At 50.1% G+C, this 17951-nt stretch overlaps 5 protein-coding genes across 5 annotated transcripts; 2 read left to right on the top strand and 3 right to left on the bottom strand.

Moving 5' to 3' along the window:
• Nucleotides 1-2505: 2505 nt before the first annotated feature.
• On the bottom strand, nucleotides 2506-3319 carry TREMEDRAFT_57607 (uncharacterized protein). Its single transcript, XM_007006697.1, has one exon. It carries the CDS (start codon nucleotides 3090-3092, stop codon nucleotides 2874-2876), a length of 219 nt encoding a protein of 72 aa, XP_007006759.1. The 5' UTR covers nucleotides 3093-3319; the 3' UTR covers nucleotides 2506-2873.
• Nucleotides 3320-6579: 3260 nt separating this feature from the next.
• On the top strand, nucleotides 6580-7547 carry TREMEDRAFT_57606 (uncharacterized protein). Its single transcript, XM_007006696.1, has 3 exons — nucleotides 6580-6853; nucleotides 7064-7159; nucleotides 7488-7547. Exons 1-2 carry the CDS (start codon nucleotides 6585-6587, stop codon nucleotides 7110-7112), a joined length of 318 nt encoding a protein of 105 aa, XP_007006758.1. The 5' UTR covers nucleotides 6580-6584; the 3' UTR covers nucleotides 7113-7159; nucleotides 7488-7547.
• A 703-nt stretch (nucleotides 7548-8250) lies between these two features.
• On the bottom strand, nucleotides 8251-10184 carry TREMEDRAFT_40551 (uncharacterized protein; the record flags this gene model as incomplete). The annotated part of the gene is made up of 5 exons (XM_007006672.1): nucleotides 8251-8582; nucleotides 8651-8947; nucleotides 9014-9068; nucleotides 9180-9827; nucleotides 9915-10184. 5 exons carry the CDS (start codon nucleotides 10182-10184, stop codon nucleotides 8332-8334), a joined length of 1521 nt encoding a protein of 506 aa, XP_007006734.1. The 3' UTR covers nucleotides 8251-8331.
• A 470-nt stretch (nucleotides 10185-10654) lies between these two features.
• TREMEDRAFT_17176 (uncharacterized protein) lies at nucleotides 10655-12243 on the top strand (the record flags this gene model as incomplete). Its single annotated transcript, XM_007006593.1, has 5 exons — nucleotides 10655-10779; nucleotides 10892-10994; nucleotides 11222-11341; nucleotides 11510-11710; nucleotides 12082-12243. Coding segments are annotated over 5 exons (711 nt in total), but the record flags the coding sequence as incomplete, so codon positions are not given.
• Nucleotides 12244-12482: 239 nt separating this feature from the next.
• On the bottom strand, nucleotides 12483-17678 carry TREMEDRAFT_72250 (uncharacterized protein). Its single transcript, XM_007006889.1, has 17 exons — nucleotides 17276-17678; nucleotides 16963-17074; nucleotides 16769-16821; nucleotides 16647-16717; nucleotides 16538-16599; nucleotides 16424-16493; nucleotides 16268-16380; nucleotides 15914-16223; nucleotides 15539-15868; nucleotides 14472-15493; nucleotides 14199-14360; nucleotides 14091-14151; nucleotides 13635-14038; nucleotides 13360-13588; nucleotides 13041-13311; nucleotides 12731-12836; nucleotides 12483-12647 (listed from the first exon to the last, which is right to left on the bottom strand). The coding sequence occupies exons 1-17, from the start codon at nucleotides 17340-17342 to the stop codon at nucleotides 12623-12625; spliced, it is 3468 nt and encodes a 1155-aa protein (XP_007006951.1). The 5' UTR covers nucleotides 17343-17678; the 3' UTR covers nucleotides 12483-12622.
• Nucleotides 17679-17951: the final 273 nt, after the last annotated feature.

Below are 17951 nucleotides of genomic sequence, written 5' to 3'. Positions count from 1 at the left end.
ATGAGAACCAACAAACTATGTATGTGAACGGAGAATGTATCCACAAACATGTGGTCCAAGTATAAAGGAGGACAAAGGAAATAGTGAAGCATATATTGTGGTCTACACAAACTTATGTTTGTATCATGAGTGAGGGACGGTAATGGACAGGATAAAAGGGTAAGAGGAGAGGAGGGAGGAGATAGCAGAAGATGATCAAAGACGATATGAGTTGAGGGAATGGAGCAAGGAGGGAGGAAGGAATGGAAGGAGAGCTATTAGGACTCTCTTATGTTGGAGGAGGCCTGATCCACTACATCACTGTCACGAGACCAACTAACCAGCATTGGCTCGATATAACAGTGCTCAATGGAACAGTGATTTGAACCACTGCGACAAAAAGGCCTACTAATTGGCGGTTCACTCTACCGCCAATTGCTGGTTAAATACTCTTCCCCAACTTTTGCCCAACTTGTCACACCCTTTGTGACATGTGACATGGAAAAAGAGGAGGGGTTTGAGAGCACAAATGTGAGAGAGGCAGATGTCATGGTGCCCAAGGAGTTTGCTGCAACATCAGCACATGTCACGCACGTCATAATAATTTGGACACAGCAGACCTTTGCAGTTGGTGCAAATCCATCCTTGGCTTTCAGTGGTCCCTCTGGTCCCACATGATATGCAGGCAAAGACCATTCCCTGTACAATCAGAGGATGTCAAAGTTTGGAGACAACCTACACTTGAAAGTGACAATATGAAGAAGCTGTCATCCACAGCTTTGGCTTGTAGTACACATCGCCCACAGATCTTCTCTTTGTGTCTAGGATAGGGTGTGTTGCAAGTTGAACAGAGACTAATGAGGGATCAATAGGTGTTGCAAATGGTGAATGAATGGTAGAGTTTCTCATTGATAGGAGACAGGTATGTAGTTGTGCCACATGGGATTACTTTTTGAAAAACGGAAATCAATCTCCGCAAAGTACATTTGTGAAGAACTAACCGGCCACTGTATATGTACAGTTGTTGCTGTGTTGCTCATTTTCTCAAAGATGTCATACACAGTGGCAAGCTACCAGGACACAAAAAGATTGATTAGTTTGCTATGAAACTGATGGAGCTATTGCAAAGTGACTGTTCTCCGGAAGTTGAGCGGAGTTCCATGATTCTGGTGCTGGAAAAACATCAGGAGTGTTGTGTCACGACTCTGCCAATTGTAATTTAAGTTCACGTGATTTGATTGCATTCCAACTGAATTTATACAACTTCCAAATGAGTTCATAGGAGTTTATACATATTTGTCACAAAGCATGTGACAAGTCGAGCGAAAGTTGGGGAAGGGTATTTAACCAGCAATCGGCGGTAGGGTTAACCGTTAACCGCCGATTAATAGGCCTTTTCGTCACAGTGGTTAACAACACTGTCACGTTGGGCACTGTTATATTGAGCCAATGCTGGTGTCACGCCTGTCGAACAACTATCTTTTAACAGACCGACGGTTGACGAACCTCGGCTAACTTGACGCCTCTAAGTCGATGTCTCACCCAACCAGGAGGGCGCAGACGTCGAAAGGAGTGTAACTACGGCGTACTTTGGCGTAGTTACTCTAACTGGGGTTTTGTCCTACTGATGGCGATGTATCTCGATTGTATATAGCTATCTCTATCTGTCTTTCACTACTGACAACAATCAAGGATCGCTGAAGAAGTTCAGCGATCTGTAAACTATCTATACTTCCCCTCTCTTCTCATAGAACGTCCCTCAACCCCTGTACAGCCTCGCGCTCAGTCCTCTTCGTTCAACTTCGCCGTACCTCGCCATATCCCCAATATCCTACTCCGACTAACTTCGCCTAACTTCGCCTACTGCACTCTCCCTTGGTTTCCTTCCCCTAACTTCGCCGTAGTTCTCCGTTAGGCGGGGTTGTTGTGACTAATAATCCCTAGGTTCTCGTAACTTCGTTGTAGTTGGTCTCAGTGGTTCAGGGTGGTGGTGGATAGTGGTTCGGTGATGGTCAAAGGAGGGTTGTTGATGTTGGGATAATCGAGGTGTCACGACGTAGTTCGTGACACCATACTACTTACATCCAAAGCATCTCTCATCATTGTTACGCCTGTCCACACCATCACACACACTCTCATTGTCATCTCAACCTGTCCGGAACCTTTGCAAGTCACTTTAGTTGTCTGACCACATCACAAGTCTATGGACAACATACTAACTGTTGTTCTCCAAGCTAACCTAACAGTTGCAGTCCACCCATATTGTTCTAATAAGGTCTGTCAAGGACAGGACTGTGACATGTTGGGAGCTATTGGAAAGCCATCTCAAGCAGGTGATTCAAGCTCATGACGTGCCAACTGTATGAAGTAGAATGCATAAAGAGTACAATTCTGACAGAGGTGAGATATGATATGAGGAGAGGTGTAGAAATACCAACAGTGCACCAATGTGGCAGTTACAATTGCACCATTTTTGACAATACTGATAGGATTGAGATGAGTCACCACACACAGCTCTCACAAAGTGCTGGCATTAGAAATTGCATGTAAAACTACCAAAAGAGAAAACAAGAGTAGAGCAGAGCTGTGACTATGGCTATGCTACAAGAAGATGTGTAGATTGTCCGATCGTTAGGTCGTGAAGGCGTGATCTGGTGAGATAGGATACGAGATGCAGAGTTTGAATGTTTGATCGCTATCAATACGGTACAGACGGATGGGAAAATGCAGAAATAGGTAGAAGAATGATTAGTGTGGAAAAATATCGTATGGAGAACGGAGGGGGTGACCACGACGACGAGATCATTACCTCCTTCCTCCTTGAGGATATCCAATGCCAGACGCCCCGTACATGGCATAAGGGTCATACACCATTCCACCCACCATTGGAAGTGTCATAGGCATGGAAGGGTACCCGTACCCTTGATAAATCTGCATGGCAGGATGTCCACTTGTGGATACACCATGGGCTTGCTCGTAGAAGTTGGGATGTCTCGATCTCGGTAGTGAGTGACTGTGTGCATGTCGGTCCGCAGGTCTGATTTCGGAACGGGAATGATAGCTGCCAGTGGCTGAGGCGGCTTTCCCATGGAAAGCTTTGGAGGTTGTACCATACACGTTATGAGGGATGGCCTTCGATGCCGTGTTCTGCGAACTTGTTCCGGACAAGTTTCTCAAGTTGCGTGGTGAAGAGGGCACACTAGAGCTTCCACTATTGCCGGTGAATGGCAGTCGAGGGGGGGCGTAGTCTTCGGAAGAGCGAGTAAGGTGTTTTGGAATGACTCCCGTCTCAGCGCGTCGGTCCGCTTCGCCAGAGAGATTTTTGGCCCGTCGAGCTCGGGCAGCAGCGATCTCGGCAAGGGCTTTTGGATTGGCTGGAGAGCGGAGATCAGCGACGGAAGTCATGCGGACGGCGTGCTTGTAAACGGAAGGACCGGTGACGAGATTGACAAGAGTAGACTCTAAACGGAGGTCTGAAGTGGATGAGGGACGAGAGATGGACATGGGGCGCTTGAGGTCGATCATGGAAGTGGGACGGAAGAGAGACGAAGGTCTGGAGCCGTCGAAGGTGGCAGAGGAAGATTGCACAGGTTGAGATGTCGGAAAAGCGACTGGCGAAGCCGATGAGATACTTTTGAAGGAAGTTCTTTTTTGCGAGTCGGAAATTCGGTGTGCTCCCTGAGATGGACGCTTCTCAGGAGGGCCGACATCTTCCTCGTCCGACTCGACTCCGAACCACTGCTTGTGGATGGGGCAATTTGCGTCGGAAGCTGGACAGAGGTACATCATTGGACGTTGCGGTCCAAATCTTCTGGGGGAAATTATCGACTGATGTCGACGGAGCCTCTTGCTGCGGTCGTCTTTGATCTAAACTGCATTCAGTAACGTCCGGTTGAGGTACTTCAACTGGCTGAATTGACGGATCCGGCACGACTGTAGTGATGGTGGCAGTCGCGGAGCCACTGAGATCTTCAGTGATGGTGATGCTGGGCTGGATGGGCGGAGGACCGATAGGTGGAAGATCGTCGTGAGACTGAAGTGGGACATCAGACTCGAAAGAGCCTCTAAGTACCTCGATCGATTCTTCTGTCACCCAGTGGAGGTCTTCCAACTCAGTGCTTGAGATTTCGTGATCAGAAAGGCCAGGGACAACGAGATTCTGTTGCAGTGGTGTGGACAATGAGTCTCTACCACGAGCCGGAGCGAATCTCGAGACCGTTGAAGCTTCATCTGCGTATGCCCGGATAGCACTAGCTAAATCGTCGCCCATGCCGATACTAGGTCTCGGGATTATTGGCCATCTTTGCGGTGGACATGCGACTTGGGAGAGTGCGCGGATGTACGTTGAAAAGTCCAACTCCCATATCCCATATCCTTGTCTCGCCATCGAAATGGGCGACACCATCCCGTTGGCATAATACACGAGATTTCGGTCTTCGAACGGTGGTCGTTCGACAAAATCGGCTACTCCCTTTGTCCTGCCCAGTTTTGACGATTGTGAAGGAGTGAGACTGCTGGAAGGGAAGAGAGCAGTTTTGGCCGTATGGGAGAGATCGGACCTTGTAGTACTGAGTTGGCTGGGGAGACAGACTACATCTGGTAATTTCCCCGCTTCAATCGATAACAAGGTGGACTTGACCCCCAAGCCCAAACGCAGCGAATCTTGTTGTGGGTAAAGCTCGGAACCTGGCGGCTGTCGAGGGTTCACGGATAGGGGGTAGACACGACCACCAGCGTGAATGGCGAACGCCACTTCGTCGGGAAGGTTGACGTGTTGTTTCCTTAAAGACAGCATGAGAGGATGAGGAGAGGGCTGTCGAAGTTGCAGTAACTTGTCCATACTACATCGCTTGAGTCGCTCGGCTGTTCGCCGTCGCTGAAGATCCAAGTCCGCTTCGGCATCGATTGGAGCGGCGGGAGCGAGATCTCCGAGGATTCTGGAAGGTAGGTCGACGACGCTGGTGTTAGGAGAGGCCGAGATGGAGCTTGGAGTAGAGCTGAAGGGCGAGGCATCTCTGCTGAGCCGACCTTTATTTGACTTCAAACCTCTCTTCCCTCCTAGCCAGCTCTTCCATCCTTTGCTTTTCTTCTCCTCCGCCACGAGGGCGTCGACAAGCTTTGCGCCAGCCACAGAGAGGTCCAATGGGAGGCCATCCGGAGGGGTCTTGGGCTCTTCCGAAGAATTTACCGAAGAGGCAGACGAGTTGTTGCTCATGTCGGAGTTCGAGCGAGAGGACATGGGTGTGGAAGGGCTACTGAAGATATCCAGGGAGGGCAGACTGGTGGGTGATAAGAGTTGACCTTGAGGATCGGTGCCAGAAGTGGTGACCGTGACCGTCTCAGTGGTACTTGACAGACTACTGGTCGATGACATGGCCGATTCGCTGCTGAAGATGCCACGTTTGAGCTTGAAAGCATTTCGGAGGCTGCTTGTGCCGACCATCTTCGAAGGTGAACGGTGGACGTCGCTGGATGGAGGGTGACCGTCGAATTGTGCTTTGCTCAGATCGGGAGAACTGCTGCGTCTTCGAAGTGGCGAGGTCGAATGTTCTGGATCTGCGGCGGAGACGGGAGTTTGTGAGCCGAGCGGACTGGGCCGGCGTAGGAGAAACGAGCCTTTGAGCCCAGAGGCACTCGCTCGCTTCGCCTTGACTGTGCCGCCTTCGGTGGTGGACATCCTGTGTCCAGTGTCTGATGGAGGAGTGGAGGTGGGGGTAGGAGTCATGTGATCCCACAGCGAGTTTTCTGGGTGCAACAAGAATTGGTTGAGCCCGTAAGGATCACGAGCATGTTGCGAGCCAGGAAAAGTGGGAAATGGCGAATACGAGGACGTCTGCACCAGAGGAGGGGTGATGTCTACCCTGTCTGGGACAAAGAGCGAAGCCGGGCGCGAAAAGGCAGGAGGAGGCGTGGTAAGGACTTCAACATCGGACATCGTGTCGACTACTTGGTCAGCTCGAACCAGAAACGTGTTGGACAACATTCAAGAGACGCTGGATGTGGACACTCACGTAGAGCTGCTTCACTCGGAGCGATGAATAACCAAGAGATGACTGAAAATCTCCTTTTGTCGATGAAAAGTCTGGTAAGGGCTGGTTGATCGAGGAATGTGTATCCCTTCGTCGACCGGTACGAGCTACAAAAGGTCAAAGGAAACGCGTCGGGGGTTCGACGAGATTGAGGGGGTCACTGAATGGTATCAGTATGAGATGCATAAAGGAAGAAAAGTTGATTGGTGAATCCAAGGAAGTGGGCGCATGGAGTGGGGGTAGAGGAGAGAGAACAAAGGAGAGGTAGATCAAGATGGCCGGGAGGGTGGGAGAAATACGGTTGCTTCCGATCCGTGTCCGTCATCTCCCGGAGCAGAGTATCCTACATGCTGCACGTCTGCATGCCTGCGTGCGATTGACTCTTTTGCACCGCCCAGAGACATGAGTGTGAATGACAAAGGAAAGGTGGCGGTGATGGAGTAGGGTGCCGAGAAAGACTCACACTAAGAGATGAGAAAGAAGAATGAAAGAGTCGACGTGTGCCCCTTCATTCACCGCAGCCCCAACGTTTGTTCCTCACAGTCTTCGATCTATGTCTCGTCTCCGCTGTCGTTGATGATCGTTCGTTCCCGGCGATCTGAAGACGATGGATGTCCAGTGGGAGGTTATCCCCGAGTTGCCCAGAGGGGGAAAAGAGTGACGATTGCCGGCGGGCGGTGGGAGGTAGGCGGTATGACCAAGGGTCTCGGGGAGGATAGCGAAAGGGACGAGAAAGAAGAAAGGCCGTGGGGTAAAGAGAGAGAGGGTGTGGAGATGTTTATTAGGTTGTATTGTAGGTGTAAGAAAGGTAGGGATGATACGATAGTGACGTCTTTGTGGGATACCTGCGAGGGGAACGAGCGTTAGCATTGTTCATTGCGAGTAAGTTTTCCTCAAGCGTACATGAGGTAGCGCATTGGGACATTTGTTATCCGACAGCATAGCCCCTTTCGTCACTGCTTTCGATCAAGACGACCGACCTTGGTGGTGAGTGGAGGTGAAAAAGTGGGGGATGGGTATAGAAAAGGGCGAGACCCATTGCGAGAATAGCTCACTTTGGTGGAGAAGCGGAACAGGAAGAGGGGTCTGGCTGAGGGGTGTTGAGTTGCGCTGACAGTGCACTTCTATCACACGGCGTTGAGCGACCTAGACTGAGGGTCAGAAAGATGAAGGCTAGGAGATGGTCGAGAAGGGTGAAAGTAGGATGGGGAGCAGAGAGAGAGAAGCAAGGGGCTGGGCAAGGCTGTAAGGAGAAGAGATGAAACTTGAATGTGACAGGAGTAAGGTAGAGAGTATGATGGCTAATCCCTCCTCGCTCATCGTCCGTTTGATGGCCGAGATGGCTCATGGATCATACACATACGACAACAGGTAGGGAAGAAGGAAGAGGGAAGAGGGGAGACAAGGGAAAAGAGGTAAGGCGGGTGATGGGATGGCGTGATAGATAGATGGCGGGTGACAAGTTTGTAGCTCACTCACAAGTAATTAATCATTCACCTTCTGGCCTCTGATACCACAAGACTCTTTCTCTCGCTCACGATCTCCCTACTCGTTTTTGCTACAAGACACAAGCACTATCCCGCATCTCGTTCAAAACTTGAACAGTATCAGCAGTCTTACTGAAATGAAAAGCTGCAAATGTTGAGAAAAGGGCGATGACGCACATGGCACCCACCGTACGTCGAAACAGGGCGTCCACTCTACTGCGCCGATCGGGGGCGTCCAACGGCCAACAGCACAGGCGTGACACCCGAGGCGAAAGAGGAATTTCCGCGACGGTCCAGGGAATCAGGGGTCAAGGTACGATCCGTGCTCCCGTTCGATCGCCTGGTTCCGTGCCTGTATACAACCTCGCTTAGGCGCCTGACGGCGGCCTGACCCTCCCACGTTCCACGATCCACGATCTACGATCTACGACTTACTATCAACTACTGAAAGTATTCCACAGTGAGCACTCACTCGTCAGTCGACAGATGACATGGTCACAGAGTGTTATATGTAGCCAGGCCGGCTGAACTATGAACTCTGAATCTCTTTCACTAGCTCCACAAGGAACCCAGGAGAATTGAGAAGAAATTCCCAGATGGCCCTGACCGAAAGTGCCTTCCTTCATTGCATCACCCCCAGCCAGCAGCCACCGATGACCCCGGTTCAATGGCGGTCTATTGTGTCCCTTCATCCATCAATGAAATTGACGATTGGACCAGTGAGCAGCACACACCCACACGTTGCCGACAAGGTTGTGTGTCATGATACATCCCCATTGACTGATACTACTGCTACTCCTATTACTACTTGATACCTCGCTCATCCCACAGCCCAATCAATGCATCCCCAACCCCCACTTTCGCAACACCCCTCCCACATCCCCCAACCCCTCAACATTTGGCCCCTGGGCCACTACCGTCGCTCTTCCAGACCCTAGGCCATAGTTGAGTGTGGAAAGACCAGAAGAGGGATGAAGTACTCTGTTGGCCGTTCTCCATAGATCATCCATGGTGAGCGAGTCGATCTTGTCACACATTTCCTCCACGGGCACTTTGTGACCATGGATTTGGGTTTGGCGACCAAGGTCTGGTTGATCAGCAGTGAACGGTCTATCTATGCCACGGAATTGAAAGGTTTAGAACACCACAACCCACCTTCCACAGCAGTCATCCTACTCTCCAAGGCCATCACCAAAGTGCTCTTCAGCATATTCTTCGCTCTCGCAAATTCCCTCTTGTCAATTCCACCGGGAACGGGTCCGGTGAGCGTGTGTAATTGGTGCGCGATGACATCGGCTATACTGCCTGCAAAGTCTGGATAGACCGTAGCGGCTATCCCGAACAGACCAGAGTCGGCGTAACAGTGATGGAACGAAGCGCAATAATCGACTTTATGATAGCGATTGAGAACGGATGTGTATAATCGTGTGTACATGCCTTTTCCAGGACCACCTGTCGGTCAGCTCAACCTTCCAATCTAGACTACGTCTAATGATCAGAGAGAAAACATAGACCCACCAGCAGAGAAAGATCCTCCCCCTCCAAGCAACGTCTGCAGTGTTGCAAGCGCATACTATCTTGTCAGCTCACTTCTTCTTATTTGGACCCGAGAACCATAGTTTGTACAGAAGGCATGACATGAGGTATAATCTGCCTTTCCACAACCGTGATCCGTTTCCTCCACGTTTCCGCAATCTCCCTCCGAAGCAATATACTCCTCTCCACCTGTATACACAGCCCTGGCCGTTCTTAGTCTCTCAAACTCACTCTCCTCCCCTGCTGACGAAACCGTAGCATAAGACTTGCTACCTGTCCGTTGTTCCCCTTTCCACAATTTACCCCCAGCTCCTGTAGTAAGGCTGGAATTTGTTGTTCTCCCATCGAAATGCAGTTTGACCAAATCGACCAACTCTTCATGAGCCATGCCCACTCCGGCTACAACCATCCTTTCCGGTCGATACCATCTGTTCAGAAAACCCCGGATCTCTCCTTCACCCAGAGCGGGCAGTTGTTCTTCTGGACAAAGAAGTGGCATGCCCAATGTATTATCCCTGAAAGCCACGGTATGAAGTATCTCGGGTAAAATGAGTTCAGGTTTCTGCCAGATCTCACGGATTTCGTATGCCGCTGCAGCCTTTTGGTTTTCGAGCTCGTCGGGGAGGAGCAGAGGTCGTAGGATGGTAGATGAGAGAAGTTCGACGGCTAAAGGGAGATGTGATGGGAATATGGTAGATTGATACATGATTGTCTCGCGGGAAGATGAGCAAGAGACTTGGGAGCCAAGTTTGTCGATGAGGGATGTCATCTCAGCGTCCGTGTGGGATTCTGTGCTCTAGAACAGTCAATATGCATCTATAACCTCGCCCAATCATCAGAGTCGCAACGTGTATGTAGATAGAGTTGAAAGATCGAGACTCACTTTGAATGCCAAACGATCAACCAAATGACTGACTCCACTCTGCCTAGAAGTTTCGTACCTACTCCCCGCATCCACATAGACTCCAACAGCATGAAAATGGCCAGGAGTGGATTCAGTGACCACCTTGATCTTGTTAGGCAAGGTAGTGATGACAGGCGGAGGGGCGAGTTGGGCGGTATGAGAGAGGGAGGTCGCATTTCTGTTAGGGAGGACATATCGGGAGAGGGTAGAACGGGAGGATGACGCAGCTTGGGATGAGATCCGAAGCATCTTGGACAGATTCGACTGCTTCTCAATACTTGGCGGCTACTGAATGCCAGCGGGTCTTGAGCTTGTAGCCTGTGCTGACCTGTATGACGTGGGCAGATGGCAAGTGTCTGATGGTGATGAGGGGGAAGGAATAAGGGAAGGAAGGAAGGAAGGAAGGAAGGAAGGAAGAAGAAGGGAGGAAAAGTTGATGTTGCCGGACGAAATCGTAAACTTTTCTTCTCATTCCTTCTCTCCATCTGACACCTACTCTTACCATGTTCTCTTCAGGTAGCAGCAAGATGGTCAGGCCACCGAACCGCACTCTCTCTTCTTTGATGTGCAGAGCGAGGCTGTCTTATTCACTTCCTCGTCACACACCTCCGCAACCTTCCTCCTCGACTGCCCACATCATCCCCCTTCCATCCACTGCATCCCCTTCCTCGGACAAAGTCCATTCGAAAGCTCCGGAGAAAAGAAAGGACGAATCACTGCAGCTACCCGTACTTCCACGCCCATTAGGCGTGCCCAATCCACCCACTTCAAGACCAAAAACTTGGGGTGAGAAGAGAGCCGAGTTGTTAGATGAGGATCGACATAAGGCAAAACGAAAGGCATTGTGAGTCTTCCCGATCTCACTGTCACTGTCCTCAAGATCAAGTTCGCATTCGTTTGAAGTGGAGGACTCTTGTCAATGGCCCATTGACCCGGTGACCCACCCTGACATGTAGAATCAAAGAAGCATCTCAGGGCTATTTTCACGATTACAACCGTGCTCGTTCTGCCAACGGAGGGAAACTTTGGACAGCACCTCCAGTCTTGATTCGAGAGGATGTGAGTGGTCTCGAATTCCCTTTTTCTCAGATCATTTTCTCCTCGTCTTCATCTCAATCTTGGCTTCCTCTTCAGTAAGGCCGCCACACCAGAGGTTCACATGAACATCTTTCAACTCTTTTGTCAAATGGAAAACTCGGAGGCATCCTTGTTCATCTGGAAGCAAATGTACGTTACAAAATGAGAGGAACAGCATAGAGAATAGTTTAGTGAAGAGCTCACAGTAGATGGCTCAATATTTTCCTGACATCCAAGGAAAAGCTCTTACAGGCGAGACTGTTCATACCACCGATCTCTTACTTGGCAAAGTGACCCTTTTGGCTATACTGAGTACTCGACTTTCAGAGGTGAGACCTGAAGCTCAATGCTCATACTTTTTTTCCTCTCTCCGCACCTCTATTTGTCCATCTCAGCAAACCTTCATTGCCTCATCCGGACGGTATGAGTCGCCAGTTGAAGAGTTCGAGTCACCACTTGTCCGTCATTCTAATGAAGTGATGACTGCTGACGGAAAGGAACACGTCTCATCTTTTTGTCAACCTGTGTTGGACGATTGGTCCACTTCACCTCTTTTCTCTCACGTTCAGATAAATCATCAGGATAATCTTCTCAAATCCCTTTTACTCAATTTCCTGGTATCATCGTTGAAACGTACCGTCCCTGAGAACAGATGGGGAACGTATATGATTTCCGGAGGTGAATGGTCTTCGTACGATGTGAGTCGTCCACTACTTTCTGTTCTTCGAAAGATAATCTCCTTCCCTATCTCTATACCTCCCCTCCCCAGCTTATTGTCTCGGCTGGTTTGATTGCACGCCCAAAGATATTTTGTGCGAGGTGTCTGTCCTCCCGTATTTTTCCCTCTGCGGCACACGTCATACTCCTCATTCCACCCTGTTTACCAGTGGAAGGTGATATGCTGCGGGAACATACCCCGAGTCATTCGATGCCGAAGAGTCCAGCCATTGCAAATTGTGTCGAGTACGTCTTGAGGATCAAAACAGCAATGATGTAGAACTGCGTGGAGACCAGGCGTGGGAAGTGGCCCGAAGATGAACAGTACCGGGGTCCGTAGCTCATAACACAGATGACATCGCCTTTGGGCATCGAAAATAAGCTGCTGGGATACGTATACCTCATCGATCCCAATGCCAAGATCCGTTGGGCGGGGAACGCGATGGCTTCGGAAGAAGAAGTCGATAATCTTAGAAGAGCCACCGCGGTTCTCATGAGACGTTTAGTGAAAGAGGAAGTGAACTAGTCTATATAGGACATCTACCCCTATCTGATCTCGCATGCCAGGCAATGCAGCAATCTAAGTCACATTCAAAACCTCCCCCTGTTTCTTGACGTCCCGAATGTGGAAGCAGACTTAGGCCGAGTCGAGGTCTGATCATTGTGATCAATTGTGATAGTGTATGTATCCCTATCGTCACCGATGACTTGCGGCAAAGACAGTCATGTTCTCAAACCGCTTGCTATCGACGGAGAGAGACATGAAGACATATGCATGACGCGTCATCTAAATCCAATCTTGCAAACAATGATCTTCCCGCACAGTCGTATATTGTATTGACACCAAACCTTGGGACATGGATAAGTAGAGAAGAAAGACGAAAACACAAGGCTCATAGCTCGTCTGGCTCTGGCTCCCTGTAAGTCAGCGACAGTCCGACAGCCATGGCAAAGATTCCCGATTCAACACAAATGGATCATGAGGGACAATGAGAACGCACCACTCAGAGTGCATCGAATATGCAGAATACAGCGACCCGTCTTCTGCAAACTCGCTGGGCGTGTTGATGTGTTCGTCAAAGTAGTGCTTTGCGACAGAGCGGGGAGCTAGAATATCAGTGGGCGCCCTTCCACATTCACATCACACCAGTACATATCCGTTCCGATTGCCCGATCTGAATGGATGATCGGTGAGACACAACAGGATAGCTGGATCGACACACACGAACTCCGGATAAAGACTGAAGAAGATGACAAGGTTGAAAGAACAGAGTCTAAAGTGTAGACTGTCAGATAAGAAGAGAGACCCACTTCGAGGCGTCTTGGGCAATCGGCAGAATTCTCCAGTCTGCATGATACTCCAAGCGACCAAACCCGTCCATCCGGTCTGATGCGAAGCCCCAAGACCACGACCCTCGTTTCCATGGAAGAACTCAAAGAAATGAACATAATCTCGGAAATGAGGATCGCGATTCAACTTGGGATTGCCGCCGTTGACCGCTCGTCGACCCGCTTCATCCCGGGAGAAGATATGAATGATACGATGTTGAATCTCTTCGGCACATTGAGCCAGGGTCATATACTGGATGATCAACATATCATTCGACTCATTGGAGGCAATATCACTCACATCCCCACTGCCAGTCGGACATTCCACCTGCAAAGTCTCACCGTAATACTGGTGGAACCTCTGCAGACTCTCAATCAACAAAAAGTTGACAGCTAGCCAAATCGGTCCGCGCCAATTCGAGTTACCTCCGAACATCCCGGACTTTGAGTCTCCAGGCCAGTATTGCACTCCAAACTCTTGACCGTTTACGTTCATAGAGAAGGGGTGTTCGTGATGGTACAATGACATCCTATTTGTCAGCGGGCAGGGTATAACATGTCGCGAGTCAAACTCACGAGCGTATTCCATAATCGGACAGAAACTCTTTCTCGTCCAACATCTTTTCAAGAATCTTGACCAAACGTTCCTTCGATGCCAATGCCAGCAGCTTCCGGTCTCCTCTACCTTTTTCGCGAATGTTGGCCATATTTCTGTTCGAGATCTCGGGACGGTTTTCAATAAACCAATCCATGCGTTTCTTAAAACCTGGGAACCTTTTGATGACTTGTGGCTCCAGTACGAGGGTAGCATAGAGTGGCATGAGTCCAACCATGCTTCTGACAGGGAGCTGCTGCGAATGGTCATGGCCCCACTGAATGGCGTCATAGTAGAATCCGTCCTCTTCGTTCCACAATGAGAAAGGCTGGTCGCCAGTGGTGTAGGTCATAGCGTCGGAAATGAACAGGAAATGTTCAAAGAACTTAAAGAGGTCAGCATGAGGGATCCACTGAAGACGAGGTGCGATAGCCTACCTTGGAAGCCATATCTTCATATGTTGGATTGTGCTTGGCTAACTCCAGAGCGATACTCAGCCTGTATAATCAATTACGATCATTATCTGGGCGACAGTGAAGACTGACATGTTGAGACAAAAGAAGGCCATCCACGCCGTGCCATCCGCCTGGAGGAGCTGACCCCCGGTCGGCAATGGTTCAGAACGATTGAACGGTCCGATGTTGTCCAGACCCAAAAAACCACCCTCGAAGACATTGTTGCCATCGGAATCTTTCCTGTTCACCCACCTGATGGTCAGCTAGAGTGAAAACGAATGACAGCTGCAGACGAGACAAAGTCGCTAGCATGCAAAAGCAGATTTGCAATGACTGTGCGTCCTAGAGAGCCCGTCGACTCACCAAGTGAAGTTCAGAAGCAACTTTTGGAAGACTCGCTCCAGAAAGTCCAAGTCCTCCCTACCAAACATCTTTCGTTCAATCTTGAACACTCTAAACGTCGCCCAGGCGTGCACAGGTGGGTTCACATCAGAGAAGTTCCACTCGTAAGCGGGCAAAGCCCCATCAGGCTTCATGTACCATTCTCGCGTCATCAGATCCAGCTGTTTCTTGGCGAAAGACGGATCGACCATGGCAAGAGGAATACAGTGAAAGGCCGTGTCCCAGGTGGCAAACCAAGGATACTCCCACTTGTCGGGCATAGACAAAATGTCGTTGATGTACAAATGACGCCATGCGGTATTCCGCACCCATTTCCTTTCCGGAGGGGGCGCAGGCTGACCTGGATCGCCCTCGATCCAGTCCTTCTGGATATACTGATAATATTGCTTGGTCCATAGCATTCCAGACAAGGCTTGACGCATGATATTTCGTAAGTCGGGAGAGAGAGAGCCTCTGGCGATACACTCGTAGAACTCATCGCAATCTTGTCGGCGTGCTTCGATATTGTCGTCAAACAGCTCCTCGTCGAGAATGCTCGGATCTTCCTCGATGGAATGAGGAGTCATCTTGAGTCGAACCACCACACAACCACCTTTACCAGGCACGGCATTGAAGACGTAATGAGCTCCAGCCTTTGTTCCGGTCTTTTCGGGATTTACAAAGCAGCGTCCGCCGCCAGGGTGAATGGGGCGGGGCGGTGGCTCAACGAGACTCTCGACATGCCCATTTGCGTGGCCATTCACCCCGTTGGCTTTCTCCTCTGCATCGCCATTGCCTACGGATTTCTCGTCGCTTTCAGTCTTGGGAGAGAACGCAGGTGTACCATCAGGAAGTTTCAGGTTCTTGACAGATGTCGGAGACTTTGTCACCAGTCCATTGACTGATCGCTCAGGTTCAGGCTCGGCAGGTCGGTGCGAAGGGATGATGTGGTCGTAGAACGCGTCCTTGACGTAAGGTGTTCTGTTCTTGCCATGGTACAGACGCTATACGGACCTCAGCGATGATCGAGATGGAAATGCGAGACCCACCTCATAATTGGTCTCATTGTCACAGAAGAGAAGGTCAGGAACGATACTGGGCCCATCGACCAATACCACGCCGCCTTTGGCAGGGGCAGCAGGGGCAGGACTAGGCGTGCAGTACAGTTTGGTCATGCCCAGTGTCTCGTGAGTCGCCTCAACAATGCCGTCCGATTCTTGTCGGAGGACTGGCATATTCTCGGGGAGCTCTTTTGGCCAAGACCACGTGTTGCGGAAGAAGAGCTGGGGCAGAATGTGCAGATCTGCTGGGTCGGGTCCGCGGTTGTAAGCAGTAATGCGGATTGACAAGGCGTCGGCGTCTTCTTCATCTTTGGCGTACTGATGATGTTAGTGTGAGATCACATAGTGTCAACGCAAACTTACCTCGACAAACACATCCCAGTATCGATCCTCGTCAAAGACGTCCGTGTCCATGAGTTCAAACTCGTTGACTTCGCGACTACGATTTTGACTTTCTTGTTTGAGTTGTTCGTAGGGATATGGAGCCTGTGGATATTTGTAAAGGTATTTCATGTAAGAATGCGTGGGCGTCGAATCGAGATAGTAGTAGAGTTCCTTGACATCTTCACCGTGATTGCCTTGACCGCCGTTGAGACCGTACAAGCGTTCTTTGAGGATCTCATCTTTGCCGTTCCAGAGTGCGAGGGAGAAGCACAAGCGCTGATGGTTGTCACTGACCAGTCAGTTGATAAACCCGGAGGAGACAAGACCGCTCACGAGATACCGGCTATGCCATCCTCACCCCATCTGTAAGCCCTACTCTTGGACATCTCAAATGGAAAGGAGTTCCAAGCGTCGCCATTGGCTGAGTAGTCCTCTCTCACAGTACCCTGAACATCAGCTCGAGTCATCGGAGCCATGTTGCGCGCTGACCCATTGTCTTTCAGACAGATATGGACCCCATCTCTTCCAATGAACATCGTATCTGTCCGACTGATCCAGTCTGTCATGATCAGCTCTGACGAGTCTGAGGGAGCCAGGACTGACCTATATTCTTCCACCGAGCGGTATCGCGGCCCAAGATTCTGTTGCAGTCGTTCTCGCAGGGGCTGAGATATCAGCTGCAAACTAGGTTGAGATATGATGGAACACGCACTCGGTCCAAGTCGTTTTTCGGAGTCTGCGAGTGAGGTGTGTTCGTGTCACTTCCGTCGTGGGACGGATGGGCTGAGCATGAGCTTTCCTGGTCTGCTGATGGTAGACGCAACCGAGACTCACGAGAGTTAGTCTGAGGCGGTTGGGGTGTCTCCTCAACGGCTTTTTTAGGCAGACTAGGATGTCAGCATCCCTTTGCTGTCACCGAGATGTCATCTGCATGACGACAAAACAGTGTCTCGGAGATTGACAATGATCAACTGCGACAGTATAGCCTAGGAGAGGGATAGATGATAGTAGCATGGGGCGACACTCACTTGTCCTTTTCTCTGACTGGGGCACCAGTTGGTGGGGGTATATCGATCCTCAATTCTGGATTTGAACCAGTGTTAGGGTTTGGAGAGGCAGAAGTCGGAGTTTCATCACCGCCTGTTGATCAGCTTCCTTTGTCCATACTCCAGGTTGATCGAGCTCATGGATAACAGTCCCAGCTGTAAAGTCCCCCCGTAAACTACGTCGGCGTCCATGAATGGGAAGACATATCCCAAACAGTCACCTGGCCACCATACGGGAAGAAGTGATGGGGTAGTGAGTAAATTGGGAAGGTGAGGAGTAGACAGGATGACTGACTGAGAGTAGAAGCGACGGTCCCTGCGGCACCAAACAGTTTACTCTGAAGCATCTTGGCGGTACTCATCTTGTTGACGAGAATGAGTGAAGCTGCACAGATGAGAGTGAAGAATGAAAGGTAGAGGGTGATATATGAAATGAAGGGAAGGAAAGGGATGGGCCGGTTATGGTAGGTTGGGGAGAGTAGTGAAACAAGATACTGATAAATGTGATCGAAGCTGAATCGAGACAGTGTGGATGTTGGAGGGAGAAGGGGAGGGATCGGAGGGGATGCGCGATCTGCGAAGGTGTCTGTAGGGAGAGGAGAGTATATAAGATGGAGAGGCTGGAGGAGAGCAAGTAGTACTTAGTAGTGTTGGAAGGATGACAGGTGATGGGATGATAAAGGATGTGGATGGGTGGAATGAAGCAAAGTGTTACAGTAACACACCCTGTGATACAAGACCTCGACCTTGATGTAGGTCTTACTAGTTACTTAGACCTGATGTATATGTATACGAGTGGACAGATCTGTACGATCTTGAGTTCACTACACATGTACAGTATATACAATCTCAGTAGTACTAAGTGTCGATGACGATGAGGCTTTCCTCGCGATCGGACCTGCTCTCATCATCACCCAACTGGGCAATTTCCCAAATTCTACCACATGTCTCCATCGTGATGGCTCACGCGT

The sequence above is a fragment of the Tremella mesenterica genome (genome assembly GCF_000271645.1).
Source record: "Tremella mesenterica DSM 1558 unplaced genomic scaffold TREMEscaffold_11, whole genome shotgun sequence".
Taxonomy (NCBI): Eukaryota; Fungi; Basidiomycota; class Tremellomycetes; order Tremellales; family Tremellaceae; genus Tremella; species Tremella mesenterica.
Note: the sequence above shows the minus strand (reverse complement) of the source record. Positions and strands in the feature narration are given on the sequence as shown.